The sequence below is a fragment of the Motacilla alba genome, chromosome Z (genome assembly GCF_015832195.1).
Source record: "Motacilla alba alba isolate MOTALB_02 chromosome Z, Motacilla_alba_V1.0_pri, whole genome shotgun sequence".
Classification (NCBI taxonomy): Eukaryota; Metazoa; Chordata; class Aves; order Passeriformes; family Motacillidae; genus Motacilla; species Motacilla alba.
The window spans coordinates 60876240-60902619 of record NC_052046.1 but is presented as its reverse complement, the minus strand read 5'-3'; the positions used below and the strand labels follow the sequence as shown (position 1 = coordinate 60902619).

The following is a 26380-nucleotide window of genomic DNA, read 5'->3' as shown; positions in this document are numbered from 1 at the left end:
ATAGCAGCAGTATAGCATGTGATTTCTGTGAAAAAGGCCCACCAAAGTAAAAAGCCCAGCTGCCAGCAAAAACTCTGCACCTAACAATCAAATGGGATCTTGAGTACTTGAGACATACAGCTGCAAGTAGGGGAAAAAAAGTGTAGCAACAAGAGTACCACAGTGGATATGAGTTCCATTCTTTCTGATTCAACCTTTAAGCAGCATTTCCATCAGCTGGGTAAAATCACCCTATTATAAATGTTGGTTGAGCTTTGGTTTGAGTAATTCTGATATTGAGTAAATCTGCGCAGTTCTGCTTTGTGCAAATTCGATTTTAGAAAGTTTCCTAAAATCAGTTTAATAATTTTAATACAGTTTCTTTTCTATACATACCTAGGAAACAAAACTGCTACTGTATTCAGTACTTTTATGGACTGTCTTAACAAAGTCACAAAAGATAAAACTGACATTGGAACTCAAAAATTTTAGCAAGCATTCTTAGGCTTCTGCAGAAGGGTTGGAAAAAAATATGTATGATAGTATCGTGGTTTGAGAGGAAGTGAGTTTTTGGGAGGTGGTGGTGGTCAAACCAATAGGTGCCCAGATGTGGATATTGGCACCTGGTTTGACCATTGAGGATATGGATACGCCTCTGAGAACACAGGGGTTAAAAGCAAGGAGCTCCCAGGGGAACGCTCTCTTGGTTCCGGTCAGTGGAGGAGTCAGACCTTCCCTGCCCAGCTTCGGGCTGGGCGGGGGAGGGGAAAGCCACGAGGCCGAGGGAGGTAGGCCGGAGCCTTGGGCAGAGGACGGGAGGCAATGGTTTGGACAAGAGTGAGTTCCCCACAGAGGTGGAAGGGTGGAAGAACTCAGAGAGGCAGCGGGCAGCCCCCCTTCCTCAGGAGAGAGAGAGAAAGAGAGAGGTGCCAGTGCTATCTTGAAACTTGATAGCACCGGCCTGGCCGAGGAAGAGAAGAGAAGGGGGGGGCGGCAAGGGAAGAGTGCGGAGCTAGTGTGGGAGTTCGAGATGAGCAGAGACTGTGATTTTAACCCTTTTGTGAGACGATGGAAACCTGGCAAATGCTGATCCTCCGGGAGTCGAAGGAGGAGAGAGACGGATAAGAGGAAATGCGCAAGTGTGATCCAGAGTTGTGCAAGTGAAGAAGGACTGAGAGAAGTTGAGAAAAATCCTAGGTGGAGGAGATGATGGAGTGGCTTTTGGCTGGACTTTTCTTGTATAGCCATGGACAGAACCTTTCCTATAATACAGAGACTGCATTTTAGGGGGAGGCGGTGCCAAAGGAGCGATGTGAGCGGAGATGACAGGTGATGAAGTGATAGTGAGACCCCTCGGCCCCAGGGGGTGAAATATTGGGGGGGACTAGTGTCCCGAAAATGGTGAGAGACTGTCGTTTTCTCCTGGAACTGGGCGAAGCATCCTTGAAAGGGGAAACCCTAAAAGCAGCTCTGGTCCATGTGCAGTGGTGAGAGCACTGAACATGGAAGGAAGAAGTCAGGACGTGTAGTTGCTGAGTGATGGGGAAACACAGCTGGACTCGGCTGTGTTTCCAGGGGAATTTGCCTGTGGTGGCACAAGGGGGGCTCTTCTCTCCTTGATGAAATGAGAGGTGATTGTCGGAAGGGTGGAGATGGACTGAGTTGATTATTTGAAGGGTGATGGACTGGATAAAGATCTAAGGTTTTGTGATATTCTGTGGAAAATTGAGTGGGGGGAGGAGAAATGTTTAAAAGGTTTCCATTCTGCTCTGTGTGTTCATGTTATTATAGTTCTATGATAAAGTTTTTTTCTTGTTTACAAGTGGAGGCCTGCTTTGCTCTGTCTCTGATTGCATCTCACAGCAGACACCAGGGGAGAATGGGTTTTCATGGGGGCACTGGCATTGGGCCAGCGTCAAACCATGACAGATAGGAATGCAGCCTTCACTGATTTGGAACTTCCAGGGTAAAAACTGACAATTTCTTTCAAGAACTGTTTTAACTCCTCATAGCATAAAGGTTTTGTGCAATATTGGAGCCATGTAACACTATTCTGACTTCTTCAATGCATAAGCTGGATCAGTATTACTGTTTTAACTTTCTTCTCTCATATACTACTAATATAACTTCCCTCATGTACTAGTAATATAACTTCCATTAAAGTATCCTTCCTCTTCTTCCAGTCAAAGATAACTAAGCTTGATTTCAACTGTGTGCTATGCAAAGTGGTGGATTAACAAGTGAAATCACAACGCTGCCAGTCTAATATGGCAGCCGCAATTGCAGAAGCTACTTTGTGTTTTGTTTTTCCAACAGATTTTAGCCAGAATTTTCAGGAAAAAAGAAGGCCAGCTCACCCTTTCATGAGCTTAGTCAATCTCACTCTGTCCATTCCTGGAATAGCTGAAGCTAGATGCTCTACATGCAGCCAAGCTTGAAGTTTGCCCACTGATAAATTTTTGATCAAAAGGGGAAAAGTATAATATTGAGGAAATAGTCATATTTTGTTCTGTCTGCCTAGATGTATTTGTAATGCTTTATCCTGTGTACCTAGCTGCAACCATGCATAAGGTTGGCATTTTTTAGTTACAACAAAGGAATGTTGGAGCATTTAACTAGACACATAGAAAGGTGTTCTTTGTTACAGTTCACTGAACTAACCCATCTCGTTTGTGAATCATTAATGATACTGACTGCTGTGTAAATTTACTTTGGTTGTAAATCTATAAATGGCATGGGAAGATGTGGTAGAATGATTTTTCATACTTAGCTTTTAAATGAGAACGTTATAGTTTTAAGGAAGGCGAAGGAAAAATGTAAATTAACATTTTGGAAGAAGACATAGGAACCCTAAAAGACCTAACATTTTTCATTCTGTAAGATTAATTTTACCATTCTGTTTCTTGCAGTTCATTGCAGTAAGTGAGTATACACAGTCGTGCACAAGCTGTCCACTTTAAGACTATCCATTATGGGAGAAAAAATTTAAAATTGCTTTTCAACAAGTCATATTTACAGTGGGTAACAGACACAGTCTAAAAATCAGGGAATTAAAAACATATATGATACTTGGAGTTACAAAGTGACTCAAGGTAGGAAACAGCAAGTTTGAAAGAAAAGCATTTTCTTGAGGATCATGGCAAGAATTTTCCTGAGGAACATGGTCTAGGAAAATGGTCAGTTTTGTTTTCATATGGACATCCTCACTCTTATCTGCAAATATAAGGTATCGTGTAATTAGGTGCAGTAAATACAAGTAGATAAATATTCAGAATGAAGAATTATGTTTATTTTTCCCCTCTTATTGAAGGAGATTGCTGTACATAAAGCTTTATTGAAGTATTTTCTATTAGGGCAGAGATGATATAAATTCACAAATACAGTGGGCTTTGGCACAGTTGCATGGGAGAAATCACAGCTGTAATTAAAAATGCAATGAATTAACATAATCTCTCACAGCCCCCAAATTTTTATCTTGTAAGAATTTCTGATATTTCAAAAAATGATTCTGTTCTGAAATTGGAAAACCCTAAACACCAACACTTTTTCAAATAAAAAGTTTAGACAACTTTCATTCAGAAATTAGTGTTCTTTGGAAGAATATAACTGTCACATAATGACATAATAATGGCTATTTTTCTATAGATTAGTTTTCAGGACATCATGAAACACTGATCCAGCTCAAGCACACAGGAAAAAGCACATGGCTCTTGAGGTATATTGAGCCATGTTACTTTCCACTGCATATAGAACGTGTATATTTCTTGTATACTTCTCATTTTAACAGCTCTCCATTACAAAAAAAAATTGGAACACTTGAATTCAGTTCTTTCACAACTCTCAGCTCTTCATGGTAGCTTACAAAATTCACTAACAACACTTGCTAAACCATGGATCATATTTCCTACATTAAATTAAGATGCAGGGTAAGTAAGATTGCACTGGGTAAAGCTTATTTTTAGCAAAACTCTATGGGATCACATATGTAAGTGTCAGCAACTGTTGGGCTTAGTAGTTTTTTATCTGCTCATGGTTGACACAGAGCCAACCATGTCAATAATTTCAGTAAGATCAATTAGGACCATTATTTTCAAAGGTCTTTTTATAGTCCTGTAACAGGATTTTTCTGCACTCAATTATTTTATTTTGTATTTTGTCCTTTGATTTCTAGTCCAATATATGGGTGTGGTATCAGGTAATTTCTTATCTCCTAAGCATGTTGGGTTTTCAGGATGTATTTTGGACATAAGCATGCATCAACTTCTGTCTCTGCCTTTTGTTTTCATTTTGTCTAATGCAGTTTAAAAATGCTCTTTTCCTTACATTAAGTGCTCTGAAATAGTTTAATTGAGTATGTTAGAAACAATAACAAAAAAAGCAAAATACCTTGATATGTTTGTATGTACTGTCAAATCACATGACCAAAGAAACCCATAAAAATTAAAAATTATCACAGCACAAAAATGTAATTAAATTTCCTTCTTTTATTTGTGTCTCCACCCAGGGTATAGACACACACCCAGGCATTCATTTATCTCTACAAATCTCTAGCCTCACCAAAACAATAATTAAATCCAGACTTAAAACTCTGAGTCAGGTGGATTTTTTTGAGAATTCTCCAAGAGTTTGTTTCCTATTTCTGTTTCTAATTCTATGAATCCATACAAATTCTAGTAGCTTTATGGTGAAGGACAGTGCCTGGAGCAGTTCTCTTTAAAGGCATCTCACAATTATATGTTCTACAGGTAATGTAATGGAGTTACAATTTTCCAGTTTTATTTTGTACCATGTACATACACTTTTCACTTTTACCTTTTACATAAAACAGAATGTTATGAAACAGGACAAAAATAACTTATGATTGTATGAAAAATAACTGAAAAAAAAATCACAAAATTACACATCCTATTGGAGCAAAAGGTGTAACTATTTTGAATTTTTGTTTTTTTTATGACATGCAATAGACATTTCTTTAGAGCAAGATATATCAGCCAGATATAAAGTATAGCAAATTAAGATCATATGTATATATGTAAGCATGTATAAATATGTAGATTACTCTGAAACCTTTAGGAAAAACATAATCCCACTTTTTCTCCTCACCAAAGTGCTTTGTGTAAAAAATATTACAGCAGATGCTGCTTTCTGTACAGATGCTGCTTTCTGTACAGAACAAAAGGATTTCTTAAATAAAAACTCAACTAATTTTCATTTGTAGTCTTGCTTTAACTGCTTCAGGGAAACATATATATATATATATATATATATATATATATATATATATATACACACACAAAAAGCCCCAAACCAAGAACAAAATTGCAGACAAACAAGAAAAAAGTGCTGTTTAAAAATTTTAAAAATTCTGCTATAAAATTACACAGGGAAAACAGGGAATAAACAGTTAAAATGTAATTTTTATACTCATTCACACCTTTTCAAGAAAAGCTGAAAACAATACACAGTGTGACAGATGGCCTTAGCACTGCCATTCTTTAGCATCTGGTAGTAGTAAACCACAATGCCTACATGTTTGTGTGTACACACACATAGAAAGGGAGCCTTAAATCCACACATGCACTCTCATACACTTCCACTTGTACACATGCACTTTGAAACTGTATTTTCAACTCCAGTGTGGAACCATTTCTAATGCAGATACAAATAGACCACTGAGTCGGGAAAGAGTTATATTGCATAAAACAATAATTGTAAATAATTTATTTTGAATATTGTTTAATGTCTGCAGTCTAAAATAACTTCATCTCTTATATATGAATCCCTTTAGAAAGTTAACAATACAGCAAGTAGAATAACAACACAAAACTCACTGAGGAACAAGTATTTGCAAATAACTCAGTTATGCAGATAACCCACAAAATTGTATTTTCTCAAGCACCATTTTTGATTGTGACAAACAGGATTCCTTATTTAAATATCCAATATGCATGAGATACAATGGGGCTTTTTATGCAATTGCCCTCGGTGATTAAATTGATGCCTCGAAGTCAGTTCAAAGAGAACTCAGAAGAGAATAATGAAATAATAGTGAAGAATCCTCTTTGTCTCTGAATTAGAAGTAAACAAAGGCCTACCTTTTTACAGACTGGTAGTCCATATTCATGTGCTTGATTTGACTGTTTTCTAGGGCCTTCTTTTTAGGATTAAGGCTCATGGAAAGTTGTAAATATATCTACATTATATATATGAGAAAGAATGAATGAATGACTTGCAAAAGTTTCCTTTTTTAAATGTAACTGATGAACCCCCAAGCTGAAAATGCCCTTTTTGAATTCTGTACTTCCACTTTCCCTTTGGTCAGCATGTTTCAAAATGTATAATTCCCCAACTCTACAGAACAACTTGTACATTCAGATATTAGAAAAAAAATATTTCAAAAAGTTTAAAAGTCAAGGTGGTACAGATCTGAAGACAGCAACAATATTTCAGTTTTGTAAACAGCAATGGACAAATTCTGGACAATCATGTGGTTAATAGAATTTTGAAGGATTTATATATATGGAAGTATAGAGGTACATGCATATGTCCACACACAGTCTGATCCTGCCCCTGCTGACTTTGGTGGAACAAAACACAATTCCACACATTTGAAATTGAAGTGTTCAGTGTCACTATTCCTACTGAACCAAGTTATGCTTGTGCAGTGACCACATAATGGGCTTTAAGGTAGTACAAAATTAAAGCTTTATTAAAAAGCGAAACTTGCAGTCAATGCACATTATGCAAAAGAACTGTCTTTTTGATTGCATGTGTATGGCTGTGAAGGATGCCTGGTATCTTTTAATGCAATGCAAATCACATATGGTAACATCTAGACCTCTTAGTGCAAGCTGGAGCAGAGGGACACATTCTCCTGTGATTTGAGAAGCAGAATATATGGGGGAAGAATTTAGCACAGAATTAGCTGCATTTTAGTCACTTTACTTCTTGTTGTACTTCATTTATGTGCATAAATGTGGTTTATCCATATATTCTATGTATCAGATGAAAATCTCTCCATTAAATATTTAAGTGTATGACTGCACATAAGAATATACTTCATGAATACAAACCTCAAAAGATTGCCAGTGTTCACAAACATCTGGACATAAATTCATCTATTCCACATAACTGCAGATTAAATTATGAATTGGACCCAAATTGGACTTAACAACTCTCAAAAGTTTGCCAGGGAAAAAAAAGGTTCTTTAAAACTTTTTATTTTATCTTTTTAGAAGGGTTAATTTCTGAAGCATAAATATGGTCCAGCCTGCAAGGATGAACTTTTCTGTCCTTACTCTTTTAGGTCATGAGAATATTATGATGTACACTACACAGTAAGAAGTCCATAAAATGGATGAACAGAAATTAAACCAGTCTTACTGGTTTAATTTCTTTCTGAAAAAAACTCAGTCTTACTCAGCTCTTAGTAAGAGCTGTTCTCAAGGTTGGTGATGTTCCCCCGACATCATCACAGTGATGACATCTCCAATGCAAAATACTGGTTTTAACTCATAACCTTGTATGTTTGGCAACCTAATTTGCTTGTATCCTGGACTAAATTTGAGGATCTTGAACCTGACATTGATCAAGAAAAATCAAAACCACCAAACTAGTCCATTTTTATCTTTCTAAGTAACCAGAGGAATCATAGTACATTTAAGAGTAGTTCTTTCTGAAAATGTATTATGGAAAAAGATTAGGACAACCAAAATTTAGTTTAATCACTATCACTACAGATAGCTTTTAAAAGACATGTGGAATTTAAGGAAGATTCTTTCCTACAAAAGATTTTAAACCTTCCTGCCGAAGACTATGGCACAGACAGCAACAATGTTCTACAACCTAATTAAAAAGCAACTGAAAGTTAAAATGCATTTATGCTTATCTGGCAGATGTGCTAAATAGACACAAAGCCCACATATCTTCTTGTGTATTTAAACCATCGTATTCATGCTGAAAGGGTCAGAATGAATATTGGGAAAACAATAATAGCCGTACTGTGTGGCTTAAAATAAAGAGGAAAGGATACCTAACCTGAGGCCTGTAAGAAATTCTCTACCAACAACCTTTGATCCAAAAAGAAGCCACACCAATGCCTCCAATAGGTAGTGCCTATATATATGTCTAACGTCTCTCCCTTTTGGATACTGGCGTGTGTTAACCTTTGGAACTATCACATGCAGACAGGTTGTGCAAAAACTGTATGCCATTGAAATGTTTGTAGTATGCTCTGGTTTTGCTTCTTTTCCTTTTTTGAAAAAGGAATTTTCTAAAGCTGTGTTCTTCTGTAAGTGCACCCATTCAGCTTGAAAGGATTACAGCCAACAACCGGTTTTCTTATTTGGTCTCTGAATTCCCTTTGAGAAATTAAAAGAAGAAATAATTTTAAAAGTATAGTTGCTGTACCACAGATGAGAAGAAAAGAAACAATTGCTAAGGTTTTGGCAAGGCTGGTTTCTCCAAACATTCTCCTTCTCAGTTGGCTGCTTGTTTAAATGAAGAATGCTTGGCAATTGCTTTTTTCCTCTCCATTATGTATGTATATCTAGTCATATCCCCATACATACATGGCAGTTTCATGGAGAGAAAAAATTTGAAGGGAATAACAGAAAGGCAAGATGAAACAGAATCAAGTTCTTGTAACTAGATACACATTACTTAGCCTTCAGTGTATACAGAAGAAAGCTGGCTGGAACAGTGATCCACTGCATTTACTTGCAGTAAACTGCTGTCCTCTGGCGTGCTGGAAGCTGAATCACCAAAGATACCTACAGACCCTGATGAAAAGTCATACACTGGGAGAAGAAACAAGACAAAAAAGCCCCAGTTAATAAGTAGGATAACTATATAATGAAGTATGTCCTAATACTTATGCATAGAACTGGGAATAGTTTTAAATCAAATACACAAATAAAATAAACAAGCCAAAATATGTATGAAATTAACTACACAACTTACTGCTTACCAAGGGAGGAATTTTCAGTTCTCTCAGAATCAAGTCTGAAGTAGAGCAGATTTCATTGCAACTAACACCTCCCCGTTGAGTGGGTGTTAGAATTGTGACCATTTAAAAAATAAACTTCATGCTTGTTTAACAAATTTCATTATATTGAACACAGGATCAAAGACAACAAAACATTGTAGAATATTGCCATAAAGTAGACCCTGGCACAGAAATTACTATCTTTTACAAGTGGCAATAGTAAGCCCAAGAATAACTGTTTGCAGACACACTCCCATCTTTTGGATAACATGTTTACACACTGTGAGATTCCTCTTTGTAATTACAGGGGCACTGGCTTTGCAACACACTTCTGAAGGACCAAGACATAAGAAGGACTTCAAAGCACAATAAATGTTAAGTGGATTCATCCAGTGTGGAAGAACAGTAAAAGACCTGGGCATTAGTTGAGCACTAAGATTAGGCTCACTGTCTTGTACTGATCCTTTGCACAGAGATCTTTAGCCTTCCAGAGCAGCATGCAAGCCCCTTTTCAAGTACTTTTCATCTAGGCACAGACTAAGTTACGTGCACACAGATGAGTGTGCATCCAGGCAGTTTTTGTCATTGAAACACGAATAAATGAAATTCAAGACTGATAAAAACCAAACATGCACCAAGCAAAATCAGTAGGTTGAATCATCTGAGGTCCCTACCACAATATGTGCAGTGGAGTGGAGTGGCTGCACAAATATCACAGGGGGCTCAATGGACTGTATTTCAGCTCAAATACACAAGCCAGAGACTGTCTAAGCCCCACAGGCTACAAACTTGAGAAGCATTCAACAGTGTTCAAAGTGCACACAGGCTAGTTGTTACTGTCACCTATGGCAACTTCCAGCCTCCTAACACCAAATGCTCCATCAGGGTCTGAAACTATCTCCTCTTTGTAAAAAGTCAAATCTGTCATGACATATCCCACCCAAATACATAGCTCATGCACATCTGCCAAAGTTCACAAACTTTACTCAATCATACATGGAGTGACCAGCTGTTAGTTACCTTTGATACCAGAATGATCTGAAAAACTTCCATGGAAAATGCCAAGCCCTCCCTGGACTGCTGATGTGAGAGCTGAGCAATCAACAGGAGGAGCCATATTGCAAGAAACACTGTCTTGTATGTTCTTCTGAGCGTCAGCATAATGTGGGGGGCAGAAAGTCTGAAGCTGCCCATAAAAACCTAGAATGAGAAGAAGGCCATGAGTATAAGACCTGGACAGAGATAAAAAGGATAGTATGTGGAACCATAGCCATAAGAATGATAAAAACCTCAACTGCCATACCACCAGGTCTTCAAAATTTTTAAACAAATAAAGCAGTAATGATATGATGCTCCCTAAAACTTCCTCAGGTTGCTACACGTTTCTAACACAATCTACTGCATGCACATCCTGATTCCACCATGGCCTGTGAGAGGCACTGACTGGCTAGAAGCGGAAATTTTTCAGGAAATTTCTCCCCGTACTGCACAATACTGTGTCTGAACTGGTACTCTCCAGAGTCACACAGTGCATCTGCGTGAAAATCTAAGAAAATGTTAAATTCAAAATGAAAGAAGATTATGCAAATAAAGTCTGAATAAAATCCAAGGATCTATCACTGATGCCAAGAGAGCTGGCTGATAGTAGAGTCATGCATAGAGACTCTGAGCAAAAATTTTTTATGATGGAAAGAGAGCACAGAAAAGTAGTGTAACTTTCCTAGATACAAGTTCTTTTCACAATTCAGTGTCAATTATCTATCTTTTAAAACAGAGAGTCATAAACAAGAAATAAGCATATGTGGTTCTCTTCCCCTCAGTTATTTAGTGCTATTCTAAATGTCTTTGTGAGCATCTGCAGTGCATTGAACCAGTCAGAACTGAAGTCAAACATGACACAGCAAAATCTCCTAACTTGATGTCTTTATTCAGACAGCATTGTGTCCAAGATAATGTACAATACAGCTGAATGTAGGATAACATGAAACCATATCCATTTCAGGCAGCAGACCCTGACATACTTGAGATATCTGTTAGGGAACTAACTGTACCATCAGTTTTCTGTGTTTTCATGCAGGACTGGAAAAACAAAAAAAAAAAAGCAAACAGGTTGGCTAATAAATTTCCAGCAACTGAACATTTCAGCTGCAACTCTGGATTGTAAAATTTTGTCTCTTATTAAACTATTTAAAACACACACATGCACAAGGTTACATCAGCTGTGTTTCTTTGAATCAGTGCACTACAGCCAAGATTCATGATGTCAAGGTACAGAACTAACAGCTATTCTTCTGACATGACAGCATCACTTCCCTAGGAAAGTGTAATATTTTTGAATATGATAGAAGTGTAAGCTCTAAGAGTTGTTTCTAAAAACAAGAAGTTCTTGGTTTTTTTATAGCATAAAGAGCCTTGATCTGAAGGCTCCTCCTAAAAAGCCCTGGTAGACAGCTCAGTTCAAATTCACCCACACTGTTGTGGTCCACATACATTTGTAATAGTGTCCTTATCCTCTTGAACTGCTGTGGACAAAGATTTCATTATAGATGCGTAATGAATGACTGCCACAATTATAATTTCCATATGGTAGTAAGTTTCTGATGGACATCTATTTCCTCCTCAGTCATCTCTCTGCCTGTCACAAGAAAGAGAGAATATTTTCTCAAGAAAATCATTATTGTTGCCATTCAGAAATATACGCCATGCACAAGTAGTCTTTGCTCCTATGGCATGTAAAAATTCCTGCTGTCTTTGGTCTGAAATACTTCAAGATAGTATTTCTTTGCAGTATATTTCTGCATGTCCACTGGGCAAGTTACACAAACACCATGTAATCATGTGGTACCCTCTGGCTGTGAAGAACAAAAGGAAAAGAAAGAGTACAAGAGAGATCCAAGTCACATACTGTACTAACAGACAGATTTGCAAATGTGAAAGAGTAGAAATGTTTCTGTTTATTAAAATATTATTATTTTTAATTTAAAGATAGCTTTTACTAGTAGACCTGTCTGTATAGAGGTACTAATATAACTAGCTCATATAAGCTAACAATTTTTTTAAAGAAATGTCAACTTTTTCTTTTCTTTAAATGAATACTTTGCATTTTTTTTTCTTCCATAACTCAGACAGCTCTGGTTATCAGCTTAACTCAGAAAGACATGTGAACAGAGTTACAGACACAATTTTAAAGAACAACTAGATTTCTAGTGCAAAAATGTTTACGGTATCAGACGCATCCAAAAGCAAGTCGGCTTTACCCAAGTCCAGAGAAGTTTTACCTTAATCTATACTACACAGCACAATAAATTTTCTCTGCTGTGAAGAGGCAACTTCTGTTGCTGTTCTTTCCTTTCATACCTAGCACATCTCTTCTGGCTTGTCTCAGAGCAAGCAATACCATATTCTGGCAGCTGCCTGAGACTGTGTCATCAGACAACTCTCCTGAGAGTAGTTTTTCATGGTTCAAAAGAATCAGCAGTACAATACACTTTCTGGGCAAATTGTTGCAGATTTCCAGCACCTGCACTGTCTTCTGTCTATAAACACGTATTACATTGGCATACAAAAGCATCTAGCTGGGAAGTTGTCATTCCAGTCTCTAAGTCAGGCCAGTTTCAGATTTATGGAATGGTAATACAGTAAAAGATACTAAAATCTAATGAAAGGAAGAGCTTCACTTCTATGGCTCAGTGAGGCATCTAACATCAATTCTGAACATTCCACACAGCAAAGGATATTAGAAATTTCACAAGAGGAAGAAAAGGGAACATTTAGTCAATTATGTAATATTAACTGAGGCAATAGAAAGCTCTCTCTGACATTATTGTGTATGTTGAAAATCACTCACAACAAATAATGAAGCTTGAACTGTAGACAATGTTCTTCCAAGGAAAAGACATTTCACAATACAAGTAGCTATTAGATACAAGAAGGCTGTCAGTCTTGGATCTCATAAATATTTCTCTCTAAAGGATAGTACTCTGAGATCACCATGACCTTTTAAGATGTTCAGGTTTTCAGAAATTGTGTCTGTTTAGAACTTGTTTTCTTCAAAAAGCTTTTGGGCAATGAAACTCTTTCTTTCTTGATAAAGCCAATTTATATGGAACTGACAAGTTTAAGACTACATACTGAGGCAGACTGTCACCATTGTCTACTAGCAGATTGAGCTGAAGTGGCTATAGCTACAGAACTTTAAATCTTGAAAAGGCAGGTTATGAACTGCAGGAGATACAAATTAACAGAACTTCCCACAGCCACTTCTTGTATACATAATAGTATGGTGTGGAGATAACTCCATGGTGTTTTTCTGCATTGTAATGAATTGACCAAGGAAGACAGCAATCTTTGTATTGGTACTGGGAAAACAAAAACTCTTCAAATATCTGCTTTTGAGACAGAGAATTTAGGTAAGACCTTAAGGCACACAGGACAACGCTTTCAAGTATAGCATAAAGGATGAGACAGCTGTACTTAAGCTGGAGGGAGTACATTCTGACAAAATACCTTGTACAGTGATGATAGGTTACCAGATCTTCAAAAAAACATTTAATACCCACATTGTGGGTATTGAATTGCACTATACTGTATTTTTCAATACTAAAAAGCAATAATTAAGAGTTCGGTCTACATTGTCTTCATACTAGTTTAAGTGCAAAATTGTTTAGAATTTGAACTTGTTATCTTTGTGCAAATAATTTCTGTCAGCAGTGTGTCTATTTTCAACATAAGCTTTCCTAGGAGAATGAAGCAGACACAGTAATGACAGCATGGGACTAAGTATGGTACAGGTCTAAGGTCCAAGACCTCAAAAGTCAATCATTTTTTGATCTCAGAAGATAGTATTAAACTGTATCTAAAATTTGGACATGTAACAGGGCTTCAGTTCAAATGTGACATTCACTCACATGAGGGTCTCTACTGGGCCTTCTTCTTGTAAAGAATGATGACCCGCATTTTTTGTGCTTTTAAATCCTCTTTGGACTGTAGGAGAGGGAGATGGGAACGCAGTAGCAGTGTTTTGGCGTGCCCTGAAGAAAAGATGCCCAAGGAGATATTAAGGCTGCTGCACAAGCCAGTGCAAGTCCTGTGTAGAGCAACAATTAATCCAGGGTGATTTGTGAATTCCTGGGAGTAAGGATTCTTTGGAAAGTCCAATACTTTGGAGCAACTGGTTGTGCTCCCAATTTCTAGGATTCCTAAAACTCCCATGGCCAAGAGAGGAAGTAGGTGATAAAGCCATCTGTATAACTGAAAGACAATTTTTGCTCCAAGCAGGAAGACAGACCTTAATGTCTCAATGCTTTTTAAGATTATTTCTTGCCAAATGTTCAGCAAAAGAGGGAATCAAGTAAAATATTTTGTACTGTGGAAATAGAAGGGCTAAACTGATCCCTTCAAGCCTTTCACTAGGAATTTAATGGACCTGTTCTGGCATGTTTTCATGTATATGATATGACAATAAACTGTATATTAAGAAATTTCACCCTGTGCTCTTTAGGCTATTAGTGAAATGCCTATCAGAGAATATAGAAAGCCAACGATAACTACTTATGTCCATTGGTAAATTTCATGTTCTTCTACTGATCAGGGCTGTAAAGAATTACTACTTTGTGGAGAAAACCACCTGCCTCAGATCCTGCTTCTCTGTGGCCAGTACAATATGAAGAATGTAAGAGGATTGGCACTTTCTTTTCTCTCCTTCACATTTATGAACTCAGAAAGATGCCTGTTTCCTCTTTTTGCCGAGAGAGACTGCTTACATCAGTGGAAGAAAATAAAAGAAGCCTTGTGTCATGGTTTGACACTGGCCTAATGCCAGACACCCACAAGAGTCGCTTGGTGACCCTTCCCTGCTATAGCTGGGCAGCAGAGGGAAAAAAGGAAAAAAATTAACAAAGGGTTCATGAGTGAGATAAGGGTCGAGAGAAAACACTTCAAGGGCAAAACAGGTTCAACTTAAGGTTGCAAGGTGAAATTCATTACCAACAGAATCATAGGAGGATAATGAGAAGTAAAATAAGCCCTTAAAACACCTTTTCCCACCCAGACCCTCCCTCCTTCCCACCAACAGCACAGGGAGACAGGGCATGGGGGGTTTGGTCAGTTCATCACTAAAATTTTCTTCGACTGCTCAGTCCTTCCCCTGTGAGGCTGTGGGGTCCCTCCCATGAGAGACAGTTCTCCATGAACTTCTCTTCATGGATCCACTCTCACAAGCAGCAGCCAAACCACACCTGCTGCAACCTGAGTCCCTCCCATGGGCAGACAATCCTCCCAAAACTGCTGTAGCGTGGTCACTCTTCCATGGGGTGCAGTCCTCCAAGGACAGGTTTCTCCACCCAGGAGGCAGGGGCCCCTCTCTCTATGGAGTCTCCCACTGGACCACAGCCTCCTCCAGGCACCCACCTGCTCCAGCATGGGCACCTCCCCCATGGGCTGCAGGCGGATCTCTGTATCCCTGTGGATCCCCATGGGCTGCAGGGGCACAGCTGCACCATGGCCGGCAGAGGAATCTCGCCTCTGGCACCTGGAGCACCTCCTCCCCTCCTTCTCCACTGACCTTGGTGCTGCCACATTGTTTCCCTCACATGTTCTCACCTCTTCCTCTTCTCTGACTAGAAGCAAAACTGTGCCCACTTTGTTCTGATTTTCTTCTTAAATATATCATCACAGAGGTGTTACCAACCTCATTCCTTGGCCCAGTTTTGGCCAGCAGCATGTCCATCTTCAGAGCCATCATGGATTGGCTCTGCTGGACATGGTGGAAGCTTCTGGCAGCTTCTTACAGGAGCCATCTTTGTGGCCCCTCTGCTACCAAAAACCAAGGTGTGCAAAACCTTGTTTTGGGTGTGCAAAAAACACTTTGCTCTGCCCAGGATGTTTCCTATGATATCTACAATGACAATTCTCAGGAAGCCTGATCAATAAGCAGAATCCTAAGACCTTTAAAAGTCCATTCTGCTATGTACCTTGTGTCTATAAGTATGGCAAATCATATATTTAAACAGTTCAGAGGAAACAACAATACTGCTGTCAACACACTCTTGAAATGTTAAAGTAATTAGCATTCAGTCTCCATCAGCTAGGAGGAACAAACAAACAAAACAACCCACGAGCTGATGATTTTTTTCCTTTGGCTACAGAAGAAATATACAGGATTGAAGAGAGAGAAGTCTTGTAGCTGTTGATTACACAGCACAAGTGGGAACACAGCTGTAAGATTCTTCCATTCTTGCACAAGAAGAGTTCTTCATCTCTCCACAAGTGCCAGGGACAAAAACATCCTACATTTTGAAAAGCAAGTTAATACTTACTTGCTACATCAGGAGGGATTAGAAGTGTAACATTAGAAAATTAAAACCCATCACAGAATTTTTTGCTATTCTGTGTCAAGAACAGCACTGAAAATCAATATGTAAAGAAATATGAAACTCCATACCAGGATGAATAACAACTAGCTAAAGTAAGTCTTTTAAGAAAGTCTGAAGGCAGGGTCCTGAAGGCTACCTCCTAGGATCTTTCAAGGAAAAGTACCTTAACAATATCAGTGACAGTCCCTGAAGCATTTAATTTTGAAGATAAACAATAGCAACAAACAACTAATATCAGTGATGAAGGTTCTTCCTTCTTACCCTGGATGTGAAGGGCATTTGGCTGAAAAGAAGGGCTTTCTGCTGGTTGGTATGTCTTCAGAGGCATCCCTGCCAGCTGTGGAAGCTGAGGAGGTTGTGGAGTCTGTCTCTGCATCATGGGATGTTGAATGGACATTCTCTGGGGGCTAATGTGATGAGAAGGAGCTGGAGCAACAAACCTAGAAGTTCAAAACCACGAAACTGTAAGATCTCCAACACATAAGAGCTAAAGATGGTTTTTAGTTTATTTAGATCACTTTAGTTATTTGCATAGATACAGACTTCCAAAATAACAGAGTGCAGCCCAAATAGAGATGACATATTTTTAAATGGTGACGTATCATTAGACTTGAGATCTGGGAAATTAGCAGGCTGAATTGCCCCTTATTGTGGAAAACTACTTTTAATCCACTCCTTCTGTGTGTGTCTAAGCCATAATTGGAGGAGATGCCTCAAGGGGGACCTGATTTTGGAGCCACTGCCAGCTGTTTATTGTAAGCCTTTGTATTTATTTATCAATAAATAGCTGTTCTTGCTCAAGGACAGTGAGTCAGTTCATGTCATTGCCCACTGAGGTTTTAGGTATTAGGTTCAGGCCCGGGTTTCAAGCTCTAGAAATCTTTGTAGGTTACATAGAGCTATTTGAAAGTAAACAATCAGATGTCAATATAATGCAGGTAAGGGTAAGTGTTAAATTACTTCCAGAACCTGACCACATCAAAATGTTGATTGGGACTCAAACTATAAACTTACAAGACTGGCAGAGGAGAGAATGCTTAAGAAATCTGGTGGTGCAGCTGTCACAGAGGTTCATCACCGCAGGGGTATGTTTTGCACAGCTCTGGCACTACAAGGATATGCACTACTTTTGAAGATTTCACACAAGAGTTTTACGGAATTTAACTTTTTACTGATTTTTTTCTGCATTTCCCTAAAACGGCATACCTCAAAATACATTACAGATAGGTCATGCAATCTTTTTTGCAGACAGAAAGCTAGGATTTTAAGAGCTTCTGTTTGTGCCCCAAACCACCCAATAGACTGATGGGATCCAGCTAGTTAATGAAAGCTCAGGAATGGCTGTGGGACACTTTTTTATCAATGAGAGGAGAGCTGGAACCATTCCCAAACACCAAAAAAGAACCATGATATTTCTGCAAGAAGGTGACTGGAAAGTGACATGTCAAGTCTTGTTGCAGATCAGTCTGTCTCTCCACCACTAAAAACAAGCTGCTGAGGAGGAATACCCTTCTCTGTGTGCTCAGCGGCTGCTGCTAGGAGGGATCAGTGCCTGCAGATAACACAGTCTGCCTGTGTTCTAAACTATGGATCTGGTCCCTGTGGTCCTGAGACTGGGCCTCAATATACTAGATGACTTTTTTTTTTTTAACCTAATAAAAAAGTATGTTTTTCCTAAAGAAGTGTCAAGGAAGTTTTTATTACACCCTGAATACAATAGAAGGTGAAACTCCAGTAGCAGCTCCACAGAACACCTCTGGGTAGGGTCATCATACAGGTTATAATTGTATTAAATAAAAGTCACTTGAGATCTTCTATGCTGCAGCTAAGAATCTGTATCTGCCACATCTCTATTTTTATCTCTATGTGATTTTTGACTTCATTTCAAAGGTATTTACTACATTTCTGGTGAATCTCAATCTACATTTGGAGTGTAACAAGTATCAAGATGAACTTTGATTAAAGCTGAAAACACAGATTTTTTTTTTTTTTTCTTCAGAGGCCATAGTTTTCTTTGAACAACTTGTAAACACAATTTATTGGGTTGCTGCTGTTTTACTGGCTGAGTCCTTTTTGCTGGGCTTCAGTAGTTTGGGAACATATCTAGATGTTAAGCAGTTCACACAGTTAGGTGATCAGGCTTTCATCTCACTGACCTGAAGGTTTGGCTGGACAGAGGACTGAACTACAAGCTTCCTGCAAGAGGTTGCTGTCTCCAACAGTATCCTGTACAGTGCTGCACTTTCTGACAATGTTAAATAAAGAAAATTCCATGATCATTCCTTCCTGAATGCCTTTTTATTTCTAGGAAAATCCAGAAAATCTGGAATGGTGTATCCATTCTCTGCTCTGACATTCTTTCTGTGAACTCACATTCTTTGAACTCACACTTCGTGCTGTGTCCTTAGTGTCTTTACAGATCCTCACTCTGCTGCCAGTGAAGGGAACATTCTGTTGTAACACAGCATTGTTAAAGCCAGCATATTGCACTCTAAGTTAGTCTGGCTACCTAAAAGTGACAATCAAATACACATTTTAAAAACACATTTAAGCATACCTTTTGCCAGGGACAAGATTGAAAAAATAAGATGTTTTCCCCAAAGTTATGAATATATTCCTTTGACCAAAATAAAAAAAGCCTCATTTTTTACCTAGTTATGATGCATGTTTCTCTCCAATTCTCTCCAATTATTTTTCTGCTACAAGTTCTGTGAGTGTTTTGGTTTGTTTGTTTGGGTTTTTGTTTGGTTTAGTTTGTTTTTCGTTTGTTTTTTTTTTTTTTTTTTTTTTAAGGAATGCAATCTTCTTGCATAACAGAAAGATTTTGGGCAAGAAAACCAAAATCTAGCTGAAAGAGGGGATGGCAGAAAGAACAAACAACCCTTCTGACCAGTATCTCATCTTCTCTTTGTTTAGAAGATGAAAGGAGAATTTAAGTGGAACTTAAAGTGGAATCTGAGGAAGGGAGCTGTGAGCAGGCACAGATTCCCTGGAGGGAGATGATGTAACTTTTATAAAATCTCTCAGTATTTGCTGTGCCTATATTGTATCAGAGAACTAAGTTCCTTGCAAATGTGGAAAAGAGGAAAAAATGCCTTTGGGGAAAAAAAAAAAGTGTGAGAAAAATTCCAAACTTTGCTAGGTTTGCTTTGAAAAGAGGTTGTAGCCAGGTGGAATTCACTATCAACAAGTCCCAAGTAACAAGCAACAGGACAAGATGGAAACATCCTCAAGTTGTGCCAGAGAAGGTTTAGATTGAATAATAGGAAAAGTTTCTTCACAAAAAGGGTGGGCAGGCATTGGACCAGGCTACCCAGGGAAGTGGTGGAATCACCATCCCTTAAGGTATTTAAAAGACATGTGGATGTGTGGCACTTGGGTGCATGGTTTTGTGGTGACCTCAGCACTGTTAGGTTAACAGTTGGACTTGATAGTCTAAAGGGTCTTTTCCAGCCTAAATTATTCTAGGATTCTGTGACTCTATGGCTTAGGTTCAGGGCTAGCCTTACCGATTCCTCCGACACAAGCATTTGTCATTTACAAGTGTTGTTTCCCCACTAAAAAGAAAACATGATTAACCAGGCAATCCTCTGAAGTGTCCCACACCTGGAAATAAGTTGATGTACTTCTTTCAAAACCACACTGTTAACCAAAGACCTTCTTTGAGGCAGCCCTTTGTATGCTACATACAAAGGGCTTTGTAACATGTGAAAGTTGGAAGTCTTGGCTTCTTGGGTTGAACTACGCAGAGGCTTTTGGTTCTGGATGTTTAGCTCAGAGCTACTTACTATTTTACAGTGAAATCATAAAGGGAATATAACCACACACTCAAATAAGCAAAAAGAATGACTGTTGCAGAACTTACTATAGCATAATGGTACTGCTAAACTGAACACTCTGGCCCTAAGTTCTTCTTGTCAGCCTTACAGAGTCTCTAGAAATTCCTGGGAAGCTGGGATGCATTATGCTTTAGGGACATACTGCTAGCTCTAGTTCACAGGTGGATAAAAAAAATCACCTGGAACATCAAATCCATGAAAAATTTTGTTATTGTGTCACATTGATTAACAGGCTAGTTCTTGCTCAAAAGCGAGATGTATATTTGGGTAATTCATTATATAAAGAAAGAATTTTAATTTCAAACATTTAGCACCATCAATTTTGGAGCACTGAACCACATATGTTAACTATGCCATTTAAACTCATAATTTTTGATCTGAGTTTTAATTAGATTGCTCTTTCATCCTATTTGTATGCTTAAGCATTCTTGTATTACGGTAGTGAGTGAAAAGGTAGTGAAGTACGTATTCCCTGTTACAGATATGCTTTTAGGTACACATTTGATACCTTCATTGAATAGCTGCAGTACTTCATATTAGTGGAGCACTCAAAGTAAGTAACAAAGAGCTGGGACAGACAAAGTGTCAATCAGCACTTTTATTATTTATGCTCTTTCCTTTGATAAATAAAGTGATTTCTTAGATTCAAACTCTCTAACTGCCTTGCACTAAATGTTCTCAGAGTTTTGTACACATTATGAATGCAATGTAAGATGTGTTCCATGTTTGGCTCAGTTTCTCACCTTAATAAGGCTTAATCAAGTCCACACTTTCCCTCACACCACCTAGAAGAGAAAGACTGAAAAGAAACTCTCCCATTATTTCTCTATCCATGGTATGTGTGAAATGTAGAGAAAATGCTTATTTCCTTCTGCTTCTGTCTCACTTAAACCTGAGTCTGCTGTCCAAAAAGTGGCACAGGCTTGGCCCCCAGCACCATCAAACAGCTAGGCCAGTTTGGATCAGCTTCAGTCCAACAAATAGAGCCTTCTGCTGGAAAAAGTGCTGGTCAGCCTGTCCTAGCTCTAAAATGACCCTGGGCATGCACAGTGAGTCAGGAACCACACAGCACAGAACCACAGAACCACAGAACAATTTGGTTTGGAAGGGGCTTTCAAAGGTCACCTAGTCCAACCCTTACTAGCATGAGGAGTAACCATTGCTCTATTTGCACCCCTAAATCCTGCAGTCCTCTCAACAATGAGGTTGAAATAAACAGGACGATTCACACCTTTCAAAGACACGATCTCTGCCACTTTCTCTGCTGAAGGATTGTTCACATTTTCACCGTTCTCATCACACCCATGAAGTGAGGTGACAGCCTACTCGCAAGGCCCCTAGGTAAGTGTACTGTGTTAGATTCAATATACAGATTCTGCCTTAGCTCTTCTTTTAAACATTTCCCTTAACTTCTACCCTATGTATTGTAATCAAACCAACACTGCTGTGATATCTTTTTCCTTTTCTGTATTCAAATTGCCATTTGTCACACTATCTAAGTGAAGACACGGGAACTTTTTTAAAGCCAAAACAGCTCCACATATGGGAATTAGCACTTAAAGCTTTTTAGAGAGCATATATACACTTAACACATGAAAGAGGAGTATACCATGTTAGCTTTTCATTATTCTGTAGAGTACTCTATTATCTCGACATATGAAATGCATTCAATGAATTGAATGAAGGAAGTATCACTCTAGGCACCTTTGCTATGGTTTTACAGCAGAAGAACCTCAGAAATGGGCTAATAAGATCCTTGTCTTTTATAATGACATTTATACCTATAACAACTATTAATGTGTCTCTGCCTATCACCGCATGCTCTGGCAATCATTGGGTATGGATGGACAGGCCATGCATTAAAGAGAAAACTATACTGGGACAGAAGAGCCTCTGTGTCAGGCAAGAGAGCAGGGACAGTCCCAGAGGTATGCACAGAGGGGCAGAGCCAGCACAAGAGAAAAAGACCAGGATCATGGGCGCAGGAGTGGGGAGGAAGGAATGAACCAAGTAGATGAGCTCCAGTGATCATGAGGCAGTAAGCTCCATCTCAGACTGATGTACAAAAAGCTCAACAACTTCCAGTGGCTCCAGAACTGGCTGAATTCACATATGAAGTCTGAAATAAAAACAAACTTTCACCTGTTGTTAATTTCCTGACACAACATGTTCTTCTATCTTCCTGACACAAGACAGAGTGAATATTGCTTTCATCCAAAAAAATATCCTCATTTACCAGCAATTGAAATCTAGTGGATGCTGTTTTCAGGTTTGTAATTGGGGATTTTGTACTTTTCAAATTACTGTCATATCTGTCACTCAAGGAAATTAAATACTTTGAAATACATTAGTGAAATACAGCAATTTATCACTTAGAGCACTGGAAAAGAAATTTTAAAAATAAAGTTTAAGTATCCATGAGCAGATAGTAAGAGTTTAGTATTTAATGTGATGATGTTTTCTTCCTGACTTTTCCACTAAAAACCATTTATTTAGGTCTCTTCAGACTTGTGATTTGGTAGACTTCTGTTTCAATGAACTATAGATTTCCATATCTGTACTACCATACACTATCTAAATCATTGGAAAGAGTGCTGGAAATAATGTAGGGAATGTTTAACGATGAAAATCAAAACACATCTGAGCAATTGATTTTTATGTCACTGAAATATCTCAAATCATAGAATTTAGCATACCTAACCAGCATACAAAAAAACATACATAACTGTCATAAAACAAATCCTGACTATAAATCAAACTCAAAAACTAGTGAAATAAAAATCTGTTAATTATCTATTGTTCTTCATAAAATGGCAATTAAAAAACAAAAAAAGGCAAGGTCTTCCTTCAGAAATGCTTCATATTGGGAGAATATTGACAGAATATGACTCTTCTCCCACAAGTAAACAGAAACATGAATCTCAGGGCCCCCATTCTGTAAGGTATGGCTGTAGTCATCTGAGATTCAGTGCGCCAGCTGGTATCATTTTCCTTGCTTGGGCCCATCACTGGGATCAAGAAGGGATTGGAGGAAGTCCCTGAAATGGAAATGGATGGAAAATCTCCCTCTCAGACTGGAATAACATGGTCCACTTCACCTCTCCTCCTGATAAACTCCTACCCAGAGCAGCTGTCAGGCCAGGGCTGCCACCAATACCTTTCTGTACACCAAAAATTGTATTTCCCCCCATCTTGGCAGCTCTGAAGACAGTCTAGCCTCAGGCTCAAGCTGGGAAGCACAGGTTCTTACCTCTCTGAGTCAGCAGCTTCGAGAAGAGGTATGTGGGGAGGATGCAGAGCACTGCCCTGTATGTTTTGTCCTGGGGAAGAGTGGCTGCTGGAGTGGGACAAGGACACTGCCCCAGCTGCTGTTCCACTTTGATTTATCTGTGCGCTGGGGATCACAGCTGCTGTAAGTAAAAGAGAGAAATAATGCTCATTAGGCAGGAAACAACACTGATAACTGACCAAACAACAATAATACTGATAAATGACCCCATTGTCTTGGAATTTTTTGTCTGAATAGGGCTGCAAATCTTCTATGCTTTTCTATTGTAGATGTGTCAATATTCCTAAGATCTGTATTTTTAGAACTAATGAACAGAAAGAACAGTTTCATAAAATGTGAAATGCTTTCTACATTTCCCCCTCATCTGTAAAAATTTCAAATTTCTTGAAGAGCATTATTACTATCATTGACCCAGACTCCTCAGTAATACATACAAAAATTTTAAAACTATCTTTACCAGCTTAAAAATTTTCTATGTGTTTTCTCTTGTATTTTTTCTAATAAGGAAAGTTTCCTGCTTGTTTCCTTACTGACTATACAAAAAGCAATATAGGACTTTGTTCAACTGTCCTAATTAGTTGATCTCAAATCCTGTAACCTTGTTTTCTGGTAATCCCTTTTTAAAAAAACCAAAAAGTTTAAATCAGACAAATGTAAATCTTTGTATCTCTGAAAATCTAGTTCCCCAACTATTTCTACTGACATTTGTGTCAGATAGCTTCTGCTGATGTTGACTGGCAGACAAATACATGCTCTTAAATATTTTATGAGCCCAGAGAATGAATTAGATAGTTTGTCTAAAATATAAAAATTACTTCTCCTGTTTGTCTGTCATATCTTCCTATCCCTGAAAAAAAAAGGTATTGTTCAGGCCTAGGTTACAGAGTAAAATTCTACCTATAAACTTTACATTATGCCAGTGAATATGTTGGAGCTAATGATTTGAATTTCTTGATAAAATCCTAGAGCTTAAATCAGCTCCCCAGGGGGCACTGTCACTAGTAAAACATCTTTCTAGGCTGAAATATGTCCATGGATGCTGCAATCCTAGCAGAAGAAAGACTGCATTAGAGGTAGCCTCACTATAGATCAGTCTTCAAGGAAATGATTTCACAGGTCATCATTTTCTCATTCACAGGTGTGAATTTTGCTGCAGAAGATCAAAAGGTGAAAATTCACCTCATGTCCCAAGTCCTCAGCCTGCTTTTGGAAAGACTCTATTAATCCTTACAAGCCCACCTTTGTGACACACTGGATATTCACCAAGCTAAGACAGAGTTAAGAAAATGCTCAGGAGTCTAGCCCCATTAAGGAGCAGTTCTGGACATCTTTCTGCTGGTGGAAATGACATCCAGTGCAAAGTGACAGAGAGGAAACCACTTTGTGAATAAAAGCATCTAATAGAGATGCTGTAGAGGTATTGTCAAAGATTAGGGGAAGTTAACACTGGCAGTCAAAGGTGGAGGAGTGGAGGCTGACCTTGGTGCCAGGCTCTGCTCTTTGTTAATTTGTGTGTGGACCAGAGCCTCCTATCACAACCTAAGTGACGACAGACATCTGACAGCAGAAGACATGCCAAACCTTAAAGAGGAACAGAGGAGGCAGGTCTCGCAGGAAGATGAGACATCGCTTAAAATAGCAGAGTAACTTGCAAAGAACAAGCTGAAGACATTTTCCTACTAAGACAGGGGAATTTTTTTTCCTACTTTGCTCATGCACCCCAAAAGTTACTTTTTCCACGTCTGTCTCCCAGAGCAGTATCAAGACAAATGCAGAAGATAAAAACAAAGGAATGAACTCTTGAAATTCTTATTTTGTCTTACATGCAGCACAGAAGAAAATACTGAAAAACAACCAAGCACACATTCTGACAGCAAAAGCAGAGAGAATATTTAACAAATCAAAACACTGCAAAGGAAAGCCTGATTGTCTATTTAAATTATTCCTTGGCAAAATAGGGTAACTTTTTACCATGACAAAAACTAATAAAACTGTGTAAAAATAAACAATGGCTTAGTTTACCATTGTTGTGATCTTTGCATTTAAAATTAACCTCTTGAGGATCAGGAGTAAAGAGGTTGGATTAAGACCAGATCTTCAGCACAAGGCAGCAAGAGTTGTTCATCTTGACGTAGCTGCTCTCTTCCACAACCATCATTAGCATTCCATGCAAGTATTTTGTAAGCCATGCTTGCACATTTTCTAGCTGGTTCAGGCTGGGTTACATGTGAGTTACTTGCTCAAAGTGTTGCCAGTAAACACCTTCCCAATGTCTTTTCAGTCCTGATCCCATGAAATACCTGATTCAGATGGTATGAAATTGAGCAAAGCATGGCTTTAGGAAGGGAAGGTCATGTTTGACCAAGCTGGTCTCTTTTTATGAGCCATGGACCTTCCTGGTGGATGCAGGAAAGGCTGTGGATGTTGGATATTTGGACTTCAGCAGAGCCTTTCACCCTGTCTCCCACAGCATTCTCCTGGAAAAGCTGGCAGCCCACAGCTTGGACAGGAGCACTCTTTGCTTGGTTCAGAACCGGCTGGATGGCTGGGCCCAGAGGGCGGTGGTGAACAGTGCTGCATCCAGCTGGCAGCCAGTCACCAGTGGTGTCCCTCAGCGGTCTGAGCTGGGACCAGTTCTGTTCAATATTTTGATTGATGACCTGGATGACGGGCTTGAGTCTTTCATTAGTAAATTTGCAGACAACACTAAGCTGAGAGGTTGTGTCAATCTGTTGTAGAGTAGGGAGGGCTCTGCAGAGAGACCTGGAATGGTTGGATGGACTGGCAGAGTCTAACAGGATGAAGTTTAACAAGTCCAAGTGCTGAATCCTGAATTTTGGCCACAATAACTCCCTGCAACAGTATAGGCTGGGGGCGGTGTGGCTGGAAAGGGACCTGGGGGTACTGGTTTCAG

The 26380-nt window shown here is 38.8% G+C and overlaps 1 protein-coding gene across 9 annotated transcripts in view; it reads right to left on the bottom strand.

Moving 5' to 3' along the window:
- Positions 1–5343: 5343 nt before the first annotated feature.
- GLIS3 (GLIS family zinc finger 3) overlaps positions 5344–26380 on the bottom strand; it is a 157363-nt gene continuing 136326 nt past the window's right edge. For 7 of the 9 annotated variants that reach the window (XM_038123378.1, XM_038123376.1, XM_038123385.1 and 4 more), the window contains 4 exons: positions 23428–23587; positions 16600–16778; positions 9986–10165; positions 5344–8777 (listed from right to left, as the gene is read on the bottom strand). In XM_038123378.1, coding sequence (XP_037979306.1) covers positions 8641–8777; positions 9986–10165; positions 16600–16778; positions 23428–23587 — 656 coding nt within the window. In that variant the 3' untranslated portion in view covers positions 5344–8640. The remainder of the gene's footprint in view (positions 8778–9985; positions 10166–16599; positions 16779–23427; positions 23588–26380) is intronic. The other 2 variants (XM_038123377.1, XM_038123382.1) reach the window with 1 other exon arrangement.